Source organism: Chlamydotis macqueenii, chromosome 2 (genome assembly GCF_036417535.1).
Source record: "Chlamydotis macqueenii isolate bChlMac1 chromosome 2, bChlMac1.mat, whole genome shotgun sequence".
In the NCBI taxonomy this organism is placed as follows: domain Eukaryota; kingdom Metazoa; phylum Chordata; class Aves; order Otidiformes; family Otididae; genus Chlamydotis; species Chlamydotis macqueenii.
The window spans coordinates 2,494,216-2,520,473 of record NC_141557.1 but is presented as its reverse complement, the minus strand read 5'-3'; the positions used below and the strand labels follow the sequence as shown (position 1 = coordinate 2,520,473).

The 26,258-nt window shown below is 47.0% G+C and overlaps 1 protein-coding gene across 1 annotated transcript in view; it reads right to left on the bottom strand.

Moving 5' to 3' along the window:
* Positions 1-20,259, bottom strand: part of OBSCN (obscurin, cytoskeletal calmodulin and titin-interacting RhoGEF) — a 193,346-nt gene extending 173,087 nt beyond the window's left edge. The window contains exons 1-3 of the mRNA XM_086741706.1: positions 20,024-20,259; positions 9,853-10,993; positions 3,050-3,319 (exon numbers count right to left, since the gene is read on the bottom strand). Coding sequence (XP_086597832.1) covers positions 3,050-3,319; positions 9,853-10,984 — 1,402 coding nt within the window. The 5' untranslated portion in view covers positions 10,985-10,993; positions 20,024-20,259. The remainder of the gene's footprint in view (positions 1-3,049; positions 3,320-9,852; positions 10,994-20,023) is intronic.
* Positions 20,260-26,258: the final 5,999 nt, after the last annotated feature.

The following is a 26,258-nucleotide window of genomic DNA, read 5'->3' as shown; positions in this document are numbered from 1 at the left end:
TATGATCAGCAAACAGCAGATATTCAAGTCTTTGGCAGCACCGGGCCATCCAGACTACAACAGGACTAGCCAACAGCTCTCATCTAATCAAAACATTGTAGATGCTATGCAGACATCCTTAAATGAATTCCTAGGCTCTGAGTTACACAGAACAGATAATCCCAAGGACTCTTTTTGGCCTTCAGAGTGAGAAAAGCAATCTTGTTCGACTACAGTCGCTCATGTTTCTAGCCTAACATGCAGAGTCTGCTGTTGGGTAAACACAAGGTACGTGGCCTTGCCAAGAGCAGATTTGACAGTGACACGGCTTTCACTGCCCACATATGCTGGGAATTCAAATTAAAACTTTGCTGATGTAGGTCAGTCTTAAATCAGACTGGTCCTTGTCTGCCTTTGGGATTTTGCCTCCATTGGATGACCAGTAAGTCATAACATAACCATAAACAAGAAGGCAAACACACCAGTCACCTGAATTAATGGAAAATACACCGAAAACCTCGTATTTCTCTTCAGTCAACCCAGAAACTCACGTGCAATAAACTTCACTCAGTTGTGGCCTTTCCAAGTGACTGTGACGATTATAACTTATTAGAATAACCTCAAAGGTACAGGATGTGACTATTCACAGGACAAAGCATCAGGACACCACCCCTGTTGCCAGATGGCTCCAGCCCTGGAGCAGTCTTTAAAAGTGCCCTCATCCAGGTGAAGCATCTAGAGCGACTGTCATAGTTTAACCCCACTTGGGACCAAGATACGCAGTCTCTCGCTCGCTCCCTCCGCCCTCCAAGAGAATGGGGGCGATAATATAACAACAACAAAAAAAAAAAAGGCTCGAGGTTTGAGATAAGGACAGGGAGAGATCCTTAAAGTTACTGTTATGGGCAAAACAGACTCAACTTGAGGAAAACTACTTATTTCTTATTATTAATAAAACCAAAGCAGGATAATGAAAAAAAGAGAACAAAAACCAGCTTACCCCACCCCTCCCTCTTCCCAGGCTTAACTTAATGTCAGTTATCTCTACCTCCTTTCCCCACCCCGAGCGGCACAGAGGGGAAGAGGGAACGGGGTTTGCGGTCAGTTCACCACTTGTCGCTTTACACTGCTCCTTCCTCCTCGGGGGAAGAACTCCTCACATTCCTCCCCTGCTCCATTGTGGGGTCCCACCCACAGGCCACAGTCCTTTGTGAAACTGCTCTGGTGTGGGTCATCTCTTCCACGGGGTGCAGTCCCTCCAGAACAGCTGTCCCAGCGGGCCCTCCACGGGCCACAGCCTCCTTCAGGCATCCACCTGCTCCGGCGTGGGGTCCTCCACGGGCTGCAGGTGGATCTCTGCTCCTCTGTGGACCTCCATGGGCTGCAGGGGGACAACCTGCTCCACCACGGGCTGCACCACAGGCTGCAGGGGAATCTTGGCCAGGAGCCGCATTACTGCTCTACCTCCTCCTTCACTGACCTTGGTGTCTGCAGCCGTTCCTCTCACAAGAAAAATTCTTCACAACAGGCTGGCAGATGCCTCTCAGGTTCTCTCCACACCTTATTCACTTCTCATCTCCTCTCCACTTCTTGCAGCCAGGCCGGGCTGAGTTGTGCCCAGTCGGCCGCCCGGCGGGAGGCCAGAGGGTGAGGCCTGCAAGGCCCACAAGGCTCACGCCCCCCCATCGCTGCCCCCACTCCAGCTTCTTCACTTCTTATTTTTTTATTTTTCCCCTTCTTAAATACGTTGTTGCAGAGGCGTTATCAGGGAACATTCTGCCACCAATTGGCTCGGGCCTGGCCAGCAAGCAGGTCCGCCCTAGGCCCAGCTGAGTCCACTGGAAGAAGGGGAACAACTTCTAGCAGCTTCTTACAGAAGCTACCATTGTAGCTCCCCCCTCACTAAAGAAAACCGACACAGCTGTAAAATGAGAAACAATGCTGAACTCCTTCATGGAACAACAGATCATGCACGCATTTCAGCAGTAGGATTCAAGACCCTGATTCTCTGCTCATCCTCTCCAAAGCCTGGCTGTGTGCCTGCTCCTTGCTGTGCACAGCAGGGTCCCTGTCTGATACAAAAAGGCATTTGCACAAGGATGCACGTCAACCAGCTGTCTTGCACCAATTTATGTAGCAAAGAACTTCTGGTTTCACTGGGAGTAAAGTCAGGCTTCAAGTGAGACAGGACAAGTGCAATCCTGCAGCTATGACAGGGCTCCAACTCATGCAACAGGAGACATGCCAATGATACTGGCATAAGCATCGCCAAAATCAAAACTGGAGGTCCTGGAGCTGCGTGGGTAGGCTGTTGTTCATATAGCAAGTCAGGGAGCTCAGAACCGATGGCCCCTGATGCAGGCATGTCTGTGTTTCTGTGCCTGTCTACTGGCTGTGAGAACACCTACACCATACCAGGCTCTACACCTACTCACACTTCTGTCCTAAACCACCAGACTCAGGAGACTTGGACATGGATCTATGTCCACAATTTGCCACCTTCTCATCAGCTTTCAAAACTCCAGAGAACAGGTCCAGATGTCGGAGGGAGTGTGGATCTAGTTTCCAATCTGGAACCACACTCATGCTGACCACAGCCTGCACCACACATCAGACCATAAACCACATCTGCTAAGCAGCTTCCCAGTACGGTCAGCACCACTCTTGGACAAGATTCACTGTTGTGTTCACCAGACAAGACCTGTGTGAGACAGTGCCAGGGGACAAGTTCAATGCTTGGGATCATGTTAAGGAGAGTCAACAATGTTAGGCTACAGCTCAAGGACTTGGCCTTCTGGGAAGCCCCTTTAAGCACAGAATCCCAGCAGGTGACACAATCTGTCCCTGCTCCATGACCCTGTGTCCCAGATACACCCTGGCAGGAGACCCAGGGACCCACTGACCAACACACATGGCTCTACTCTCACAGCGCAAGGGAGTCTGCTGTTCTTCACTGCACACGTCCAAGGGGTAAACACCGTTCACAAGGTCGAGTCTGGAGCCCCACGTGTGAATCTCACACTTAGTAGGTGAGGCCTGGCTGATCTGAAACAGCAAGACTCTTTCTTACCTTGGACAGACAACTCTGCGATGGTCCTGCTCCCTTCTTTCATCTCACAGATATAGACAGCATCATCGTCTGTGGTGACATTCTGGACAGTGAGTCGGCGATACGTGCCCTCTTCTTCGATGTTGTATTTCTTGCTCTGCCGGAGTTTTGTTTCCTCCTTGAACCAAGAGGTCTCTGTACTAGGAACAGGCACTTCACATTGGAAGGTGGCAGATTCCTTCTCCCTCACTTCAAGATCCTTCAGTTTTTCCTTGAAGGGTATCGAAGGTTCTTAAGAGGATAAAAACAGAAAAGAGAAATAAAAGTTTGTGATGGTCTGGGATAAGAGGTGTGCAAATAAATAAGCCAATTGAAAAAAAAAATTAAACATTAACTCTCCTTATTAATGGTATTGATTTGTCCTGAGCTGCCATTCAAACCCGTAATCAAGCCCTGCTACAGTAGGTGTTCTGCTGTCACATAAAAAAAAATCTTAGATCCCAGTAGAAGTATTTTTCAGGACTTGAAATCATTTAGAATCACAGAATCACTTAGGTTGGAGAAGACCCTTATGATCATCAAGTCCAACCATGGACTCAGTTTCTTTCTAGACTTATCTGAAAATGAAGCAGGATGAGTCTGAACTGCAGCACCTGCCCCACAACACCACGCAGAGGAGTTTGCTCTAATCCAAAGCAAACTGGGCAAGTCCAAAGCAACCTGGGGGAAAGCACAGAAGTAACGGATGGAATTTTCTGTTCTCCCACAAGCACAAAAGCTTCTGTATCCTTTTTTGTCAATGACAATAAAAGAACTGGAGAAACAGCCCAAGTCTCCCAACTGCCTCGGCTTTCCTCCAGCAGCAGGGCTGCAGTGCTCTGGCTTAGGGAGAAATCAGAGTGTAGATCAAACACGCAAAACAACTGCATGTCACTGAGGGAAGACATTTTACGAACAGAACAATGTTTAATTCCAGTAACAGCTGCGCTGTGAAATCATCCTGATACCCCAGCACTAAACTGGAGAAAGGGGAGTTGGACTGAAGAGGACAGCCGGTGGTCACAGCCACGGGACTGCTGCCACCGTCATGTCACAGGCTTGGATTAGCCAGTGCTGATGCATCACCACTCATGCTTCGTGAGAGATCACGTCTTGACATGTATCTTAATCTTCTGGTAACCACTGCACCAGCTACCAGCCTTTTTTTGTGACTCCATTCTGCCTGACCACATGCACGTTCCCAGGCTGGTAATTTCATGTGGTCACTAGCAGTCAGTAATCCCAAGTGTTAGTCTGAGAGTCAAACAGGAGTAGACTTATCTTAGATTTATAAGCCCACGCCCACAGTGGCATATCCCACTCAGAGACACAGTGCTCTAGAGGCTGGAGAAACACAAATTGAGGCCTTCAAACATCCCACATCCAAGCTTTGATGTACAGGAGCCTCCATTTTGTAAAATTCAGATCTGGGAGCTCGATGTCTAACTGAGTCCATTACCTGTCCCCTCCTGCCCCACCATTAGGATGGGAGTTGCTATGGGAGCAGCGCTATCTTTGATCTGGTTTGCTCTTTTCTGACCTCAAGCCCTAGAAACTCACGCATTCAGCTTTGCAGGTCTTTCATTCCACCCTTGGCACAGCCACGATTGCAGTCACCACATAAACATCTCCAATCATTTCTAGGTGAGCACAGCCTGGATGGAGATACTGGACACTAAGGGCTTGGCAGGACACCTGGAGGGACCAATGCTATCTACTACCTTGGTTGTTATCCCAAGATTCAAACCTGACTGGGAACCCACACAATACCTTTAGGAATGGGAAGGTGACTAACTCACCATGTCGACTGGGTTATTTTTTAAAAAAGATGTTTTCCCTTAATGCAAGGCAAAGCCAAAAGTCAAAGTCTTGCCTTGAAAAGCCTTCAGCCACGGTTACACAGACCTGTTCTGCCCGCTCTCCTCATGTTAATTATCCTTTTTTCTTCAAGCAACAGGCAACTCAGACTCCTGCCCTGCAACCCCATATATCACCTCTGGAAGCACCCCACATAGTCAGGCAGAATGAAGCAGTTGTCATTTTCACAGCATGGGAGCAAGCAAGAGGATGAGATCAAGAAAGCATTAATCAGAAGGATGCCAGCCTCCAGGAGCTGGATGCAGTGTTGCTGTGTGACATAGGAGGGAGTCTGTGTCTGACACAGTCTCATGTACAAATGCAGAAGATGTGGTTGAATCCAGAGGCGGCCACAAAGATGATGAGAGGGCTGGAGCCCCTCTGCTGTGAGGACAGGCTGAGAGAGCTGGGGCTGTTCAGCCGGGAGAAGAGGAGGCTCCGGGGAGACCTGATAGTGGTCTTCCAGTGCCTAAAGGGGGCTGCAGGAAAGATGGGGAGAAACTCTTCAGCAGGGCCTGTTGTGACAGGATAATGGCTTTAAGACAGAGGGAGGTAGATTCAGACTGGACATAAGGAAAAAGTTTTTTACACTGAGGGTGGTGGAACACTGGCCCAGGTTGCCCAGAGAGGTGGTGGATGCCCCATCCCTGGAAACATTCCAGGCCAGGTTGGCTGGGGCTCTGAGCAACCTGATCTGGTTGGAGATGTCCCTGCTCCTTGCAGGGGGGTTGGACTGGGTGGGCTTTGAAGATCCCTTCCAACCCAAACCATTCTATGATTCTATAATTCTCACAGGGACTCTGTTTCAGAGTGCCACCAACTCTCATCTCTAGTTCCTATCAGTATCAGAAGTGGTTAGAAATTATTTAACATTAAGTGAGAAAGGTGATTTCTGATCTTTCAGTTCCACAGCAAAATGGTGTGGAATGCTCAAAACACTGAATTTTTCAAATTTCCTTTGAGAAAATCTTGGTGGTTTGTGTCGGAATGACTGGAGTGGAAACATGATCTGCTCTGGTGCATTTTGGAAGCCATGCTTTGACGGTGTCCTGACCACATCCTTTCCTAAGGATGCTCTCCCAGTTGGGCTGTGTTTCCCACAATACAAACCACTTTCAGCTCTGCTCAAGTCACCAGAGCTCCATGTACATGTGAGTCCCAGGCACCATGGAAGAGACAATTTAGAGACAGCAGACACAGGGTGCAGTGGGGACGCAGAAGCAAGAGGCACCTGAACTGTACATCTTGAAAGCTGGAACAGCAGCTCAAGCGGATGTCATTTCATACAGGATCCCACCAAAAGTACGAAATGGTGCTCTTCCGATCACTGCAAATCAACCGTTATCTAGAAACGTTTACTTTCATGAGAATGCAGTGGCGTGGATTTGAATGGCAATTCTGCTTTGTCCTTGGAACACCTGGACATGGCTCATTTTCGTAATTCACTGTGCCCTGAGAGGTCATTTAAAATCACCTCTGGTATCAGTGTGTTTGGGGCAGGTGGCTGTTATTTTGGCTGTACAGTTTTTCTATTAATCTGGTTTTGGCCGAAGCAGGAATTCTCATTAAGGAATATAATGAAGGCAATAACAATTCTAAAGAAGGAGAGAGAAGATAAGAAATCTACAAAAACCTGCCTATTGGGGAAAATGTGAGATAGAAACAGCAAAGCAAAACCCCGAGGGAGCATGGGGCAAGAGCAGCTCATAGAGTCAGCAGGAAACTGCAAGAGCTTAGATGAGGTACGAATTTGGCCACTTATCTTGAGAACATATTTCCCCGGAGTGTCATAGGCTTTTTTCTTTGGTCCATACCAACCAAACTAGCAATGAGATGATGTTATTTTTTAAAAGCAGGTCCTGCTAACACATATTTTGCTAAGAATAGGTGCAGCCTGTAAAGAAGCCAATGTTTCCTTAACCTTCTCAAGGCATATCTGTCTGCTTGACCTGGTCTTCTCATTTGCCTGCATTTCCTCTTACCTATTCCTGGCCTTATCATGGGCTCTCCACTTATTATTCCAGACACAACTTTTTCTTCTGCTTAACAAAAATGATCCAGTCGTTGTGAGAGATATAATATGGAGAATCCTTCCAAAGGGAGCTATCTAAAGGTGCATGGGGACAAGCGTCCACCACCTTGCACTTTTGGTCTCTTCCTAGTTACTCTGCTTTCCAAGTTTCCTTTCTACCTCCGCATTTCTTAAGTTCTCCTTCGGATCTCAAATGTGACCAGAGAGGAGTAAAGTGGCCTCAGCACCAGTCTGTTTTTCCAGTCTCTATCCTGTTTGGCTTGCAACCCTTAACCTTTTCATACAGTATCTGATTACTGTATTCGGGGACTCAGATGAATATTGCTTGGCCCAGGCCCAAGGATGGAGACCTGTATGCTGTTCTCGCTAATGTTGCACCTGGCCTCAGGACATCTCCAAAGCCTTCAGGAAGTCGTGTGTCAGTCGTGTTCCTCCCATCCTCTCTGCTCTTTGGTTTGGCAGAAATCATAGACATAAAATCGGTTAGGTTGGAAAAGACCCCTTAGATCATCGAGTCCAACCACTAACCTAACACTACCAGGCCCACCACTAAACCATGTCCCTAAGCACCACATCTACACGTCTTCTAAATCCCTCCAGAGATGGTGACTCAGTCACTTCCCTGGGCAGCCTGTTCCAATGCTTGACAACCCCTTCAGCAAAGAATTTTTTTCTTAATATCCAATCTAAACTTCCCCTGGCGTAAAAATTTACTCCTGGGCAGTATTTCCTAACTTCTTTTACATCTCACATTTCAGCATACGGCTTGTGATTTCATCCCTGCTCTAGACACTAGAATCCAGCATATTTCCAAATTGGAGTAGTCGACTCTTGTTTTCCTTAATTGTGAGCAAGCTAGAGGAGAGGTTTGACCAGTCCTATGCCCTCAGAGACTGCTGAGAACCTCCTTACAGGAAGGATGTTGGGCTAGGTTGTCATTTAAAAGACCCACAAATATTCTCACTCAGATTCTTCTGTTCAAATTCTGCAAATTAAACTACCAGAGAGTATTTAAACCCATGAAGCTTGTCTTTTCTGATACTGTGTCTATAGATACACACTGTGCGTGCAGCATCACAGGCTCTAGGAATATTTGTTACCTGCAGAAAGACCAACACAGCAGCATGGTGCTTACCACAGCTGGCTGCTTGGAGAATTCACCTTCTTCTGCAGGACTGAGCAAAGAGAAGGTTGTGTGGCAAGATGACCTACCCCCTCTGAACGCGATGGCTAACGAGCTAATGGCATCACCAATGGCATAAACAACAGAATTAAAAGTTCCCTTCATCACTCTAGAATTCTGAGCTGTCTCTGGAGGCCTGAGAAGGACTTCTGGTGACACAAAGAAGAGTCATTATTCAGGGCCTAATTATAACCAACTCACGTAGATTTTCCATGGCAGGCTTGGCCTGGTCAGAAAGCCCAATATGGTATAGCATAACAAAGAAACAGACCATAAACATTTCCACTTAAGCCCTCTGACTCACAGCCGTCACTTGACAACGGACATTGATCAATAACTTTTTCCCATGGTGCTCTCTCCCAGACCTGCTGCTTCGCATGCTTTCCCTGTTTCCTTTGGAACAGGTTGCGCCCGTTGGGAATAATCGAATAAGCATGGGCAGAAAGGAGAGTGTTTGTCTCTGCGAGACAGGTGTTGGGCAAGGAGCAGAGCTTGAGCCACCCTCAAGCCAACATCCACCCAAGGGCCAGGCTCTGTCTTCAGCTCTGAGTCCCGACTCATGAGATAATCACAGCTTTATGGAAAAGGACAAATGTCCTTCCCAACACCACTCAGCACCTCCAAGGGATGGAGCCAGCGAGTTCCACGGATCAGGTGTCACTGATGGGCACGGGGACTGAGTCACTGACGGGAAAGATGGCAAACGTGAAAAGAGAGGCCAGAAAAAGGAAACCATGAAATGAAATAAAACCTGAGTCTTAAGGACAGGTGTGAAATACAGACCATTCCTATGAAATACAGACTATTCCTACTCATTTGGATTTCTAATTTATTTTGCTGCCAGTCAGAAACATCTATTTTGCCACTGAAGCGGCAAAGCCTTTTACATCTGAGAGTTAATTTACTGGGTTGCAAACTGCCTGCTGTAACCCTGCCAAACGGGAGAGCACCTGGAAAATTTAGAGCTTCCTCGGTGAAAATATGTGCGTCACATTTTTGTCGCCATTCTGAAGAACTTGATCTGACCTCCACCAGCATTGAGGGACCCTCTGAAGGCAAGTTCCTCACCACTGACCACAGCAAACAGAGGCATCCTGGACCTGGTAGAGTTCTGGGAGCACAGAAGGACTACAGGCTGTCCAGAAACACAGGCTGGGAAAAGGCTGAAAGGCTGCTGGTGGGTCACTCTGTACATGAACACTGAGAAGGACAGTAATTAGAATTGGAATAGGTCCCCCAAGGGATCCAAGGCAGCTTGACACACTCAGGCTTGCATGGAAGTGTTTCCTCTGCATGTGCAAGTTTGACTAAACCCTGTGGTGAATATCAAGGAGGGTAAGATGGGGCTTTAGCAGTCCCTGATCCAGAGGATGGTAACGAATCTCTTTGATTAGAATCATAGAATCAGAAAACCAGGAGGGATGAGAGCTTGAGAGATCTACTTCATTCCAGCTGCCCCACAACCAGCCAGTTCTACATCAGCCATCCCTGATGCCTTCCAAAAACCCCCCAGTGATGAGACTTTCTCCTCAGGACATCTATTCCAGTGCTTAACCCCCTTTACAGCTGGACAGCTTTTGTTCACGTCTAACCCACACTCCTTTGCAGCAGTTTGGTGGCAGAAGTTTTGTTTGTGCTCCCACCTCAATTCAGAAGTGCATTGCCTGTCTTCTTGCAGGCACGCCCACCCTGGTGAGAAACGTAAGTACCCACCTTTGACGGTGACGAGCACGGAGCTGTACGTCTGGCCTGCCAGGTTGGAGGCTGTGCAGGTGTAGAGCCCATTGTCTATCTGCTTGCAGAAGAGGATCTTCAGCACAAAGTTCTCCTGATCATCCTCATAGATGACATGCCGCCGCCCTTCCAAAATGACCTCATTGTCCTTCTTCCACACAATCTCTGGCTTGGGCTCACCCGTCACGTAGCAGCTCAGCTTGGCGTGCTTCCCTTCCGTCACACTGCATGTGCGTGTCAATGCCCCGAAAGTTGCGTTGCGGGCCCCTTTGGCAGTAAGTCCAGCCGCTCTCTCGTAATCCCGGGAGAGGCTGTAGCCAATGCTGGACAACCCTTCTGTTGTGGAGTAAGACTGGGCAGATGTTGAATCAAGAGCCCCATGGGAGACGTCCATTTTCCTGATCTCCTCTCGTCTCTTTTGTAAGTGAGACAACAAGGATGCTGTCTTGCCATAGCTGGTATCGAAGTGGCTGATGCTTCCCGGGTTGGAAGAGCCTTGCGTTTCTACCACCAGCGCGGCCGAAGCACTGGCAGAGCCAATGGGGTTCTCTGCCCGGCACGTGTAGGTGCCACTGTCCCCAAGTCGGGCACACTGGATAGTGAGAGCGTTCGACTCCCCAGCAGACTCAATCTGGAAGCGACCTGCATCAGCCCGGTTCCTCAGGTGCCTCCCATCCTTCTCCCAGTTCACCGAGAGGGGAGGGCTACCCTGGACTTTGCATTTGAACATGGCATCTTCTCCCAATGTTACTTTGATGGAGGAGGGTTTCTGGATGAAGTATGGGGCTGACTCTGTCACTGTGGTCTCCTCTCCAACTTTGATGCTGACAGCTGCAAAAGCTTCTCCGATTGTGTTCTTGGCCCGGCAGATGTACTGGCCACTGTCCTCCAGGCTCAGATCGTAGATTGTTAGCCGATAGAGATCCCCATCTTCTGTGGTTTTAAACCTTCCCCCAGACTGAACTGGAAGTTTATCCTTTTCCCAGCTCACAACTGGGATGGGGTTTCCAATGATCTGGCAACTCAAGGTGGCATCCTTCCCCACAGACACCATAAACGCCTTAGGCCGGGTCAAGAACCGGGGGACTCCGCTGAACGAGCTGTAATCCATCTTGGTTTCCTAAAGGGTGAGAAAAAAAAAAAAAATGTCAACAGAGAGCAGATTAGATGGTGCAGGCAAAGGATTGTGGTACTTCCAAGGTATCAAGACCTTTGACATCTAGAACAGACTAGTTGGGGCACGTTTTCATTGTCCTTCTCATTACAGGTGAGAAGGTCTTGGAATATTTTAGATCTTGCAGGTTTCTTAGGTTGGAGGTCAATGTCATGAAAATGCCGATGGAGAAGGTAGCTCACTTCCCTACAGGAGTCGCTAGGTAAGGTACAAGTTTTGGGCAGTTCACACAGAAAGAATGTGATGGTCCCTTTCAACTTCGGCACTAGGAAAGGGACCTGCATTAATGCTGTATAACATGTGGGCTGGTTCTGCAGCTGTAGAGAAAGAAATGGACATTAAATTCTGCAAGATGTGCCTACCTATCAAGATACCTTCTCCTTCATACCCACCTCCTCTTCCTTTTGATCTCTTTTTCTGTATCTCATTGCCATTGCTCTTTTCAATTTTTCTCTTTCTCCTTGCCTTTTTTCTTTTTCTTTCTTTTTTTTTCTTTTTTTTTCTCTGTTTTCTTTTGGTTCTACTTATACCAAATATTCCATCTCTCCTCTTGCCTCCTCTGGTCTTTACCCACCTGTAGGTTTTGTTCTCTGAATCATGTTCACACAGATCTTACTGTAATCCCTTTCTTGCAGGAGCCAGACTTTAGGAGGACACACAGATGTAGAATCACTGAATAGTTTAGGTTGGAAGGGACTTTTAAAGGCCATCCAGTCCAACCCCCCTGCAAGGAGCAGGGACATCTCCAACCAGATCAGGTTGCTCACAGCCCCATCCAACCTGGCCTGGAATGTTTCCAGGGATGGGGCATCCACCGCCTCTCTGGGCAACCTGTTCCAGTGTTCCACCACCCTCAGTGTAAAAATTTTTTTTCTTATGTCCAGTTTGAATCTCTTCCTTCTATTTTAAAACCATTACCCCTCGTCATATCACAACAGGCCTTGCTGAAGAGTTTCTCCCCATCTTTCTTGCAGGTCCCCTTTAGGTACTGGAAGGCCACTCTAAGGTCTCCCTGGAGCCTCCTCTTCCCCAGGCTCTCTCAGCCTGTCCTCACAGGGGAGGTGCGCCAGCCCTCTGATCATCTGCGTGGCCTCCTCTGGACCCACTTCAACAGGTCCATGTCCTTCTTGGGGGGCATCTAATATGCCTGACATTTTATTGACGATATTTCTCTATTCTGTTTCTATTCCACACAACCACTGAGATACAGCTACTTTGATGGCCATGGTAGTCCACAAGTATCTACGGCTTACACACAGTTCAGCCAGATGGTGCAAGACCAGATACAGCTGCGGTGGGGATGGGTGTTTGTGCACACACATCACGTTCACAGATGTGCAAAGCCACACGAAGGAAACGCCATGGGAAATGCACACAGCAGCCCAAACGGTGCCAGACTTCCCCAAAAAAAGCCACGTGGCTTAGGGCTTACAGGGCCTACTTATTCTCAGCTGCTCTCAGAGGGAGCTGTGCACCAGCTTGCAGCTGTTTGATGACATAGACCAGCCAAGGGGATGAGGTTTAAGCAGCGTTCAGAACTAAAGCTCGTGGGAATTCTGGTGCTGTTGTGTCCCGAGAAAGTCAAAAGCAATCAGCAGCGCTAATCTTTACAGCCATGGGGGCTCACACACTGCGTCTACCCATCTCTGTGCAGCTGGAGAGCAATGCAAGATAGATCTTCACCTCCAGGGTCCCCCTGAAGCCTACGTAACACAAACTTTTCTTGCTTTCTCACTACTCCTTACGTGGACCCCTGGATGTCCTTTCTCTTCTCCTAGAGGGGACTGGGTTCTACTTCTCATCCTCCAAGAAGCCCTTCTCTGTGCATTGGCTAGCATTTACATCGGTAGGTATAGCATAGCGAAAAGCCCAGTCTTGACCCCATGAGCACCAGTAACGGTGCACCAAGTTGCTCTCCCTGGACCAGGATTAGACCTGATGACAGCGCTCCATAAGGAAAGCAAGCTTCCCAGCTCCGAGCCCCTCTGGAAGCCCTACTCAGAAGACTTGAGTGCACCATTTCTCCCCGAGATACTGTATTTCTTTGGCCTCGTGATGCCAGCCACTCCTGTCTTAGCAAGCTCATGCAGCTCCTGCCTGAGCTACGTGAAAGGTCTCTACTCAAGGGTAACAGCAGTGCCGCTCTCACAGCTGTGCTTTTTCACCTTCAAAGGGCCACACAGACTAAAACAACCAGGGCACTGTGTGTTGTAACTCAGAAAGGAAATAATAACCAAGTCACCGCGACAGAAATATCCTTCTTAATCCTACAGCAGTTTGGCTTCCCCCTGGCCACAAATCCACCCACTCTCTCACCCAATGGCAGATGCCCTCACAATCTCCCCCCTGCCTCCAGCAGAAATCAGTAGGAGCTGGCCAAAAACCTCCTTTCATCGCTGGAGTCACCATCTGAGCAGAGGTTTCCTTATTTTTTCCATCCTCCTCCGGCTCGTGTTGCAGTGCGTTAACGTTAAGGTGCAAATCGCTGATGTCACCAGGGAGCAGGGGTTGGATTGACCTGCTGCACGACCTTGGGGAAATCGCCCTTTTTCCCCGTGCCTTGGCTCCCCTCCCATTTCACCTTCACATCAGGGCAGGAATGGTCTCGCAAATCATGATGTGGCACAGTAATGTACTTGCTGGAGTAGATGGCAGATCATGTGTGAAAATTAACAACAGATTACAATTTTTCATTCCATTTGCTCTGCTAGGGACTGAAAGACACGAATTGCTGTAAAAAAACAAATCCTGGGAAATACGAAAATGGTATTCATCATCATAATTGTTACCTTTGAAGATGGTATAGCTGAACTAACCTTCAAACTCCATCTGAGCCACAGATCTAAGGCAAAAACAAACGTAGTCTTCTTTCTATATTTAACAGGAAAAACACACAGCTTCCTGTCCTATCCTATCTCTCCCTCTCCGAAGCACATACGAAGCTCTTAAGAAGCAGTTAAAGACCTTTCCTTTTAGAAGACATCACTCCTTTCTAAATTAGCTCAGTTTCAGTTAGTTTTTCATCCTGGTATCAAGCAAATTGCATTTTTCCACCAAAAAATCTTTAGAAATTAAAGAAAACTTTCAAAGTTTAAATCTGAAAAAAAAAAAAAAACAACTCAACCCAGTAGTGGGGAAAAAAATTATTTTTAGTAAACACTAAGAGCGCAAAGAACGATTGATTTGCAGCCAATTAGCGCTGTAGAGCAGTCACCTTCATTAACAGTTGCAGTGAATATAGAGAACTATTTTTCCCTTGGTCTCCAGCTGGTCTAGAAATCTGTGAACCAGTTTGCACTTCTTTAGTGCCTCTTACTACCTTCAACCTCTGTCCTCACTCGAGCTTTAAAATGTGTTTTCCATAAACACTTGCAAGGCTGCAAGTGGAGAAGCTGCATGAATGGTTAGAAGACACAGATACGAGCCCTGGGCTTGAGCCCAAGGTACACTGAAGTCAGTGGAAATTTCCACTGAAGTCAACCGATTGACGATCAGAGTCTTCTGCTCACTCAGGGAAGGACCCTTTCAATGTTCAAAGAGGGAAGTAGAGATTCAAATTCATCTCTGGAGAACCCAGCAGTAATATTCACTACGTTAACTAACGATTAATAAACAAAACACAGACTCAGAGGTCATGTCCTAATCTTTCCCAGCCATTAGCCTGAATTTCAGGCTGCACTGTGTCATCAAGGTGCTTGGATCCATCTTCAAGAGATGTTGCCATGTCTCGTCCTTCCTAGAACCCTAGTTGTTTCCGACAGATATGTCACTCTGACTCATATCTATCGTCTGCAGCATCAAAAAAAGGGAATCATAAAATCATAGAATCATAGAATGGTTAGAGTTGGAAGGGACCTTCAAAGGCCATCCAGTCCAATCCCCCTGCAAGGAGCAGGGACATCTCCAACCAGATCAGGTTGCTCAGAGCCCCAGCCAACCTAGCCTGGAATGTTTCCAGGGATGGGGCATCCACCACCTCTCTGGGCAACCTGGGCCAGTGTTCTAGAACTCTCATTGTGAAAATTTTTTTCCTAATATCCAATCTAAATCTACCTCCCTCTATTTTAAAACCATTACCCCTTGTCCTATCACAACAGGCCCTACTGAACAGTCTCTCCCCATCTTTCTTGTAGGCTCCCTTGAGGTACTGGAAGACTGCTATAAGGTCTCCCCAGAGCCTCCTCTTCTCCAGGTTGAACAGCCCCAAGTCTCTCAGCCTGTCCTTATAGGAAAGGTGCTCCAGCCCTTTTATCATCTTCGTGGCTTCACTTCTCCCTCAAAGTGGGCTCTGCATAATCTGGAGGAGCGCCTGGAGCATAGAGATGGCTACAGACACAAGAGGTGCCTGCTTGGGAGTCAGTCAGTGGCCCTTCCTCAAACACTGGCTTCCCTGAAACCACCGTGGTGCCGTTTTCCTTGCCTGGTCCCCAGGAGATGTATCCATGCCTGGAGGAGAGCTCTGCCCTGTGGGAGCGTGGTGAGCACTCTCCAAGCCTGGCTCTCACAAGAGCGAGACCAGGAACGCTGCTCGCTGCCTAAAGCTCTCGTGCATCCTCCACTTAGACTGGTGCAGCAAATCCATCCAAGACTCTTCTTGCCAGTTGCCATAGCCTCAAGGTCCGGCCTCTCTCTCCCATTGCTCCCAAACACTCGCCCAGTGTCCGCAGCTCACTTGTCTCCGTCAGGTACAAGCCACTGTGTCCACAGAGCTCCTAGGGCAAGGTGAAGACCCCACATCCCATGCTGTAATCTACACCACACCTTGCTCTCTACCCACGTCGAGAAAAACCATGTAGTAAATCCATGTACCCTCACACTCAGCGCTTCATAACTACATTTTATAAGTTTAAAGGAGATAAAATGCATCGCGTGAGATTAGGCTGATAAATAGATTTAGGAGTAAGAGGGAGACGATAGCCTTGTGATCATACTGAAAGGGCAAGATCTAATATTTCTACAGTGTAATTTATCAGTTTAGTAAACACTTACACTAATTCAGATTCTTTATACGGACATTGAAACTTAAAAAAAAAATAAATGTAACTCTGCAAGCGCCAGGACAGCTCCCTTGGAAGCGACAGGACTAACAACAAAGCATGAATAAACCTCGTCAATGCAATGCCCTTTCCAATTAATCTCAGGCATCTACCAGCGTCGTATTTCTCCTCGTAATCCCTCTGTGATTTATCCTTTGCAGCAGAGATCACATTCCCATCTGGGTATTTCTGAGCGCGCCGAAGGCAAAGTAGCGGCCCTTGTAATTTTACTTATGTCTTTATTCATTCAAATTGTCACTGTTTTATGTTTGAGGGAACGAGGCACAAGTGCACAGATCTGTCAGATAAAGCAAGTAAAGCAATTCACTGCCCAGGAATCAACGCACGACCATGCAGCCAGCAAAGGCCTCCTACCCACTCTTCTCCTCACCACTTTCAGTCTCTGCCCTATACTTGCTTCCCCACGGACAAGCGAGCAAGTCGCTTGCAGAGGGACAGGGGTTACTCCAGCTCTTTCTGGAGTGGTCTGAGGTGGTACTCATCAGAAAAGTCATCAGGAGATGGAGAAGTCCTGATGAGAGTCCTGGTGGTGCTGCTGTCGCTCTCTTGACCTCCTGCGATCCACCGTGCTGTGCTGGCTGAGGGGTTGGTTTCGTGTTGCTTCATCCATACATCTGGAAAGCCTTCAACAACCTCTGAGAAGACAGAGGTCCCACGCCATGGCATACCGCCCCCCCAAGCAGTCAGCAGCCTGCAATGATGCTCTTTGGTGTGATGGAGGGCAGGAGTTGCAGGTTATTCTCTGCCCAACCCTTTCAATTCAACAGTTAGAAAGGAAATTCTGTCTACCACGACTGCGAGCAAAGAGCAAAATGCACTGTGCAATCCATCCCCTAAAATACTGCCAAGACAAATGCAGCCACAAGTAGCACATCTGCACAATCAGAGACTTTGAAGATCCAAAGCCCAGGTGAGGACAGACACCTAAGCCTAAGAGACCACTGAAGTCCAAACATGGATCAAGAGCACAGAGATTCTCTCGACACCATGTGAAGACCCATCACATGCCTACTTGCTCATTTTCTCAATCTTCTTTTACCCTTTCTTTGCCCAAGTAGCAAACTGGTGATTTGGGGTCTTTTTCTTGTCTTTAGAGTTCATGTTCCCTGGACTTTCTCCACAATACCAACTGTTAAGCCTTGCACTCTGCCCTCTCCTGATGGGAAAGGCAAGATTCATAAAATCATAGAATGGTTTGGGTAGGAAGAGACCTTTAAAGTCCATCCAGCCCAACCCCCCTGCAAGAAGCAGGGACATCTCCAACCAGATCAGGTTGCTCAGAGCCCCGGCCAACCTGGCCTGGAATGTTTCCAGGGATGGGGCATCCACCACCTCTCTGGGCAACCTGGGCCACTGTTCCACCACCCTCAGTAAAAAATTTTTTCCTGAATTCAGGCAGCCTGAATCTACCTCCCTCTATTTTAAAACCATTACCCCTCATCCCATCACAACAGACCCTGCTAAAGAGGTTCTTCCCATCTTTTTTTATGAGCCCCCTTTAGGTAGTGGAAAAACCTAAACTCACAGGGAACCTCCTGTCTCTGGGTCCTGAGCTTTCAAAGAACAGCACCAGAACAGAAGCTCCAGATAAAAATCAAGGCAGTGCTGGTATTACTGTAGTTTACACGACTTATCTGCATGTATTGTTCCATCTAAGAACATCAGGAAATGGCATCTGTGGGTGGGAAGGGAAAATGATGGCTCAGAAAAAGGGAAGTGCGGATTTCCTTTGAAGTTTAAAGTTCTGCTGAGGGAAAACAGCCGTAACCCAGCAGCCCTATTACTTCTAACAACCTCCCAGGGAACGGACAACTCTGAAATAGTACAAATATTCGGTGTCAGCTGCAAGCTTAGTGACATCAGATGAGCATGGATGGATGCCTACAAGCCGTTACACCAGACGGGGTGCTTTAAGGGTGAAACACACACCAGCACACCCAGTGCTGCATGCCCATCTCGTCGCTAAATCAGGTGTAAGTTAAGATTTGCGGTGCTGCACTAATCCGAGATGGCAGGATTGATCTGACGCCCGTTTCGTCAGAGCAGGAACGGTATCTGTCGCTGAGGAGCTGGACTCCGAGCTTAGCTCAGGCTACTCCAAATTCCACTTCAGTGAGGGACAACAGATTTTGGCATGTTCAAAGGTCACTTGATGAGCAGATGGAAAAGCTTTCTGTGGTGGTTTGGAGGACTGGCCTCCCTGTGCTGTAGGAGATGTTGGACGCAGAGGAAGCCAAAGTAAGCAAGAAGTAAGTAGCAGTAGTAAGCCAATGTCCACAGGAGATGTTAAGAGAAATTTCACAGCTAGTGAGTGGCTAAGATGGTGTTAAACTGGATGAGCGGCCCTCACAAAAAGACGGGTAAGCTCAAGGCAAACCAATTTTACACTTCTGACCTTCAGGGTTGGGCTAAATGTGCACCAACCGTCTAGGAAGCGACATGCATCACCTTATGCTCCTGGTATTAATCTTGCCTCAATAACCTGAATATTTTCAATTACTGGTAGCAAACAAGACAGTAAAACAAATTGTTAGAAAATTCCAACAGGAAACAAGAATAAATTGTGTGGTTTGTGCACGCTACCAGGCCAGACAGTCAGATCACCTTCCAGTCACATCAGTAAGCGTACACTTAACGTAAACCATGGGAGACTGAAGCCACTTAGATCCTATTTCTACGGTTAAAGCACGTATTTTTTCCTCTTTGATATAGAGACAGACCTATTCCTTAGGAAGCTCATCCTTCTTTTAACCATATGGCCAGCAATTGCTTTCCATCAGCACACCAATAGCTTCAGGAAGCTCCATGCAAGGTCATACTTGGTCTTCGCCGCAGTGTAGGGGCTTCACTTTGGATTCCCCTCTTGATGGAGCTACGAAACAACGCCAGAAGTCTTCCAGAGGACCGTAACTGCTCAAACCAGCCCCTTGAGACTCCATGGCAGCATCTTTTCCTTTTATTTTCCCGAGCCTGAAGGCACCCAGGCTGCTCTGACAACGCGTAGGAAAAGGCTACAGCACAGGGGAGGTCTCGGGCACAGAGTGATGCTAGTTCCTGCTCCACAGGGGCAAGAAGTCAGGAGACAAACTGTTCTGGTTTGTTTGCATCAACAGAAGAATAGACTCACTTATATTAAGCTAGAAACACTGTCTCCAGTTCTAGCACATGCGATTTCCTACGCAAGGGAGTTGCAGGATCACGGCTCCCACCGGGACAAAGAACTCCCTGGGTGACAATTAGCAGCGAGGCTCCGACCGAAGCCCTTGTATTTTAACGAGTGGACGTCATTGTCATTACAGCCACTCCACCCCATTGAGCTGTAGGGCCAAAAATAGCCTCAGCTGTCGAGCTCCGTCTCTCTCCATCTCTCGTCAGAGCCATTTGTAGAAACGCGAGGAGGGTGGGGGGTTGAAGCGTGAAGCGGTATGGACGCCGGAGAGAAGCTCAGGGGAAAAAAATCCTTTGCCAAAGAGAAGACTAGCACTAAGATTAAGCCCTGGAAATAAAACTTTTTGGAACACTCCTTGCTGCCACCTCTCCACAGGTATCATGTGTTTTTCCAGGCTCTCCACACACACTGCTGTCCCCAGTTTGGGGACAAAAGGTATTGAGTAGAATTAACAGCTTTAAAGCTGATTTCCCTCTCTTTGCTCCTCTCCTCTGGAGGCTGATCTTTGCTCTTTTGACAGCACGGCCAGAGGTAAATAAGCAAAGAAATCCACATGCTGTTCAGACCAGAAGAAGGACGGACTTACTACCTGGACCTGCAGTTCCATCTTCAAATATAAAGCAAGACACACTCCAGAATGACACAGAAATAACCTCACCCCTCCCTCGGCTACAAACACCATTCTCCACTTTCTGCTGGATCCCAGCATTTTCAGATTCACCTCTCTTTAGCCAAAGGTTTAGGTCTTACCTGGAGTCTTGTCAGAGTCCGAGGAGAAACAAGGCTCGAGGCAGGGTAAGAAAAAGCCGATTCCTACTGAGATGACAGAAGGGAGAAAGGGGAAAAAGGGAACAGAGGACGTGGGGAGACCATGTTGGTTTTGGTTCCCCCGCCCTTTCCCCTCCAGAAAAATAAAACAGAAACCCCAGCGATGGCAGGGACACGCAGCAGAAGGTCCCCCCGAGTCCCCCGGCAGTGGCTTTGCTGCTCGGGGTTAGGCTGTGCCACCCCCTCCCCTGGGTCGTCCTCCTGCAGTCAAATCGCTGACGTGCTTTGCTTTCCCTCCGCAGCCCAGCTCCAAAATAGCTCTGGGTGTCGTTTACCGGGGAGATTAAGTTTCCTGCAGGAGAGAGGCGAAAGGGCAATGTTTAGGGACTTTCTGGGACGGTCCAGCAATAGGGGGAGGTCAAAAACCATCAGAGGTGTGTGTGTTTGGCGGTGTGGGGGACAGGTTGCGGTGACAGGGTGGGTCAGAACCACTCCTCAAGAGTCCAGCCCAAAGCCAAGCGATAAACGTGACGTGGGGACTCGGGAATGGGCAACTGCCAACTTATCAGCGTTGCATGCTAGACAGGAATTCTTTTCCAAAGGCACGGATCAATAGTAGGCTTATTTATAACCTCCCAAGAGGGAGAGTTGATACAACGATGAATAAACAGCAAATTAATAAACCTCAGCCTATGTCTCCCTTTCTTAACCTAAGCCTATCTCTCCCTACCTTTTTGCCGCATGAATCTGAAGCACCTGCAAAAATGGCATGAGTTGCATGTACATCATATCTCAGAGGCTCAAGGTCATATTTTCCATGTTAACCAGCAAAATTGCTATTTTTCTTAACAATTTCCTGAACACAGAGTTGACACCAGCTCTTATTAGCAATCGAAGTATTTTGAAATTAAATGTAATTTCTGACAGAGAAGCTAGAACGGAGTCGAGCAGGCTCCCCCACAACCACTTCGCCGCTGCGCGGCTATCAGGAGGGAACAACGAGATATGCTTATTTTTGGCAGTAAACAAAGCAGATAACGTGCTGCAGAGTGTGAGGGCATGGATCAGCTGAAGACACGATGGTATGTTGTGTTTACTCGCTCTTCAGGGGATAAAAACGCCAGCAGGCCACCAAAACAGAGATTTATTCAGCATTTTGAGAGCAGGAGTTGAAGAGTCAGAGGGACCAAAGACAGGGAACCGCAGCAGCTGCGGTGTCCTATTGTCAGGGCAGAGGAAGGGCTGTTTCTGCCTTGTACAGAGTAGAAATCTCAACTCTTGAAGCCTTCAAGTTTTGGATTGGGTTCGCAGGGCATTTGGCTACTGAAAACTAAAGCATGGAAGACAACCGGTGTGACCCGAGTGCCAGTGGAAACTCCTTAAAGCAGAGCTCTAGGAGAAGGTTACAAGGACGGAAAGCAATGAGATCAAGAGAAATCCATTCACTTAACGCAATAGGGTGACCAAAGACAAGGACACTGGCCAACACGAGACATGGAAGCTGTCCTAGGGCTGGTTGCTCTGCAGGGAAGAAGCTGGACACTGGTTGGGTCTAGAAGCAGATCATGTTCCATCTCATGCTGTGACCTGCTGAGAGCAGGGCTGTCATCTCCTGGAGAATTGACCCCGTGATGGATGAGAAAAAGCCACAGGAAATGTAAGATACCCCGTCATCTTCCAAAGGGAGAAGAGAAAGAGTAGAGTAGACTCAGACTCTTGATGAGGGAGACGGAAGGACCCACCTCCCAAATCTGACCGAGGCGGATTCCGATGGGATTAAATGAGCAAACAGTGTCTTTCACATTGCTGTCTTCAAGGAGGAGCTCAGAAACGCTTTATGCACTCTGCTTTTTTTTTTTGGTAATGTATATAAGGGGCCAGCTGTACGTACTAGGATTACAAAGTCATGACAGGTTCATTTTCATTTTCACCACCTGCACGATTAGCAGCTCAACGACTACTGGTAACTGCTGGACCCACATGGCCGATGCTTCTCTAAAAAACAGAACAAACATCAGCAAAATTCTCCACCAGACATTTAGATTTAAATAAAGAACTCCATGAAGGCTCCACCGCTAGAACCTTGAAGAAGGTTTAGATAATTAACACGCAGTAATCACGATGTGTATTGTAACACAAATGCATCAGCTTCACTTGTCGATCTTGTGATGATGATGCGAAAACCTCTGCCCGGCTTCCAAACTGCCACCTCTGATCCTCTTCGCTTCTGAAATTAAGGCCCATTTTTTGGAAGGGGTTCCAGCGGTGCAGCTTGTTTCCATGGTTCACCTGGGCCCTTCAGAGAGATGGACAAGAAACGTCTTTCAGTTTTGTCTTTAGCCAGGAAGCAAGACACATGGAAAGTGTTGTTTATTTTAAAGGAAGGCTTTTAAACGTACTTTGGTCAGCAAGTTTGTGCAATATTTTTACACTGGGAGGACAATCCTTCCTGTGGTTTGAGAAGAAAGTGCCCAAACTGGGTTTAATGTATTGTCACCACTTTACCTAATGGGAAAGAAGATCCTTGCCCGGGTTGCCCCCCACCTCGTCACGGAGCTTTTATCTCCTCATTTAACTGTAAGCTCCTTGCAACTCATCTCATGGTGTCTGCCAGTACTCAGGACTGGCATCTTCCAGGCACCACACGGACAAGCGATAACCAATCTCTGCTCTTGCACCAGCAATCCCTTTTTTGGGTTCCGTGACTTGCTCTAGTTACCTTGACATGACTGGACTGCCCAAGATACCCTGGAAAGGTCATTAAAAATGAGATGAATGGAAATACCTACAGTACCAATTCATCTATTCAGGAACTAGAACACATCATGGGTTTAAAATAGAGAAAAATCTGTATATGATAAGCTAATAAAAGTTTGAATTTATAGAGGGAATGATGAAAGGGTTGAAGGAACCTGCCCTTGAACAAGAACAATGCCATCAGGCGTGATACCACCCCTTCCCCTTTAAAAATCCAACAGACAGTTTTTCCATAAGACTGTTTTCTTCCCACTCCAAACATCAGGGAAACGCACTTTAAGTAGCAACTTACGTGGTTTTAAAATACAGAAAGATATTTTCTTGCACTTGAAAACTACATCTTTGAGCTCCAGAATTACTCGTCTAAACTCTCGAGTTGAAAGTAAAAGGACGCCAAACTGACTTAACCGCAGTTTACAGACACTGGAACGAGCTTGGTTTTCCTCCAAGAAATCAATTAAATTCTTTGAATTACTATAACTAGCAAGGCCTGGGGCGCTAGGTCTGATTTCAATTTTCTTCTTCAGTACCAGATTTTTTGCATAAAAAGGCAGGCTTTTGTCAAAATTAGAAGATTCCTGCTTCTCCCTAGAGGAGAATTTAATTTGGTTTTTTTTTTTTTTTCCCCACTGAGATACTGCATAAAAATTTAAAAGTTGACGTAGCTTTTTTTCTTAGCATGTTTATTCAGTTTTTCACAGTAAATAAAAAAATCATAGAATCATAGGATGGTTTGGGTTGGAAGGGACCTTTAAAGGCCATCCAGTCCAACCCCCCTGCAAGGAGCAGGGACATCTCCAACCAGATCAGGTTGCTCAGAGCCCCGTCCAGCCTGGCCTGGAATGTTTCCAGGGATGGGGCATCCACCACCTCTCTGGGCAACCTGGGCCAGTTTTCCACAACCCTCAGTGTAAAAAAATTCTTCCTAACATCCAATCTGAATCTACCTCCCTCTATTTTGAAACCATTTCCCCCAGAGCTGTCACAACAGGCCCTGCTGAACAGCCTCTGCCTGTCTTTCCTGTATCCTGATGTTTTATCTCCCCATCTAATATTAATTCAGAAGGAAGAAAAAAAAAAATCAATGCTAAATTTCACACACAAGTAACCCACAGACATCACAAGATATTTTTCCCAGCACGTCTCTGATAGGCAAGATTGCCTAATTCTGTGTTAAACATCTCGCGATCACTAAAGCACTCCTAAAGTAATGGGCCGTATTCCCCCCAAAAAAACGTTGCCTATTTTGTCAGCATTAATTGATAGAGTCATGAAGGACACAGAAAATTACTATAGTACAAAAGCAAACCTAAGTAAGTATTACGTTGAGTTAAAAAAAAAAAAAGAACAGAGGTACTGGATTTTTTTTTTTTTTAAAGGCAGCTTTTCAGAATTTTAGGAAAAATTGATCTGTGGACAGACAATGAAAAGGCAAAATCGATGCACGCTTGTCTGGCTTGGTATCAAAGGCTTCCAAAAGATAGCTCATAAAGGTTCCTACATCTTTTTCACTGTTTCCCTGCCCTTAACATTAAACCTTTTCCTACGTAGCTGATCTAAACTGAATTCCTAAGTTCTAAAATTCCTCCTGTCATTTAACCCCATATGCCCAAGCAGGACAGACGCGTGGTGCCCTTCCGTTTTGGCAGGACACCTGGAAATGTTTGAAGACCACAGGCTCTGCTCATCTCCTCTGGCCCGAACGCCCCCAGCTCGTTTCTGACCTGCTGATGGTTGCCGCCGCTCGCGGCTAGACCAGCTCCAGCTGTCGACATGAAGTTGAAGAGCAAGGACCAGACCCCGGCTGCTGCCTTAGCAGGGAAGAGCAGGAGGATTACTCGGGACACGCTGCTGCCTTTCTACATCCCGTTATGGATTTTTTGCCTATTTCAAAACAGCCGGGAGTCGTTGATCCCAAATCCACTTGTGCTTCCCAGTGATCTCCAAATCCTTCAAAAAATTGCACCTCAGCAGCATTTTCCCTCGTTGCCGTTGAGCACTAGATTATTTTTTGACCCTTTCAGAGAACTTCATGTACTTTTTTCATTCACAAATTTGTGATTGTGGAATTCTAAGCCTGACTTATCAAAGTCTTGAGGCATCCTGCCAAACCAGATTTTGGGTAAAAATATCATCAACACACCCACGGCACAGCCTGTTTGGCTTTACTTGACAAATCCTTCCGTTTTGACATTACATCTTCAATAACTACTCATCGAATAAGGCTCCGCACCCGTTCCACAGTACTGGTTCTAGATCACCTTCCAAAACTGTTTACAAGACTGCCATAGAAAACAGCGTCAAGCTTATTTTTAAATTCAATTTACATGACTTCGTTTCCTTTATAACACGGTCATACAGGGGAATCAGGTTGGACTGACAAAACTCCACACAGGGTAACTGTGACTCTCCTCTTTAGCTTCAGTGCTCACAAGACAGGTTTTTTGTTTTGTTCCAGCATCTTTCTGGAACTTGAAGTCCAAATACCTGGCCTATAATTCTCTTTTTTAATTTTTTTCCTCCCCCCTTTTTACAGACAGACGTGCACTCGCCTTTCTCCAGTTTTCTGGCATGCTGGCCACCATCAGGGATTTCATTATTCTGTAACCTCCGATCTCCTCACTCTCTGGAATACAACAAGTACTCTACAACAAAGTTCGTGTGGTCTAGCCCATTTTAAAACATCTTTGCTTTTTATGAAATTTAAAATTCATTTCTTACTTGGGAGAGACAAAGGTACTTACCCCTTGTTACAGGCATTAGCTACGATGCTCACCTGGTTGCAGCCTGGTTCGTAGTATGTAAAAAAAAAATTAAAATTTAAAAAAAGAGAATTTTTTAACAACTCTCCTTTGCTGAGTATTCAACCAATCATTACCCTATCTTTCTTTATATACTTGTAAAATTATTTTTGTTATTCTTAAACCATGCCTTAGTTTCTCCTGAGTATCTGCCTGCGCTCATCTCTGTTCAAGCACACATCGTCTTCAAGAGCGCTTCCACCCACAGCTAGAACAACGACAAACAACCCAAACTTCTTAACGAGGGCGGCGCAGCCCTGGGACATGGGCGCAGCGTGGGATCTCCACTGAAGGAGACAGGCAAAATTTGAGCGGACAAGGCTCTGAGCTGTGAAACTGGCCCTGCTTGAGCAGGGGTGGGAGTAGAGGGTTCAGAAGTCCCTCACGACCTTCGTTATTTTGTGTTATGACCCTATGCGCTGATCGGTTCTTCTCTCAGAATGTGTTTCTTGGAGATCGTCCCATTAAATCTGACCATGAAAGCTGTCTAGTGCTTCTTGAATGTTATATGGGTCATCTTTGATTTAAAGGGAATTTTAAAACGCTCAACAATTAGGCTTCACTAGTTTCCCCATGGATGTATTCTCTGCATGAAGAAAAAAAAATTCTACTAGAAGCAGCACTGGGTTTACCTCTTTCGCACTGAGAGCAGTGCAATT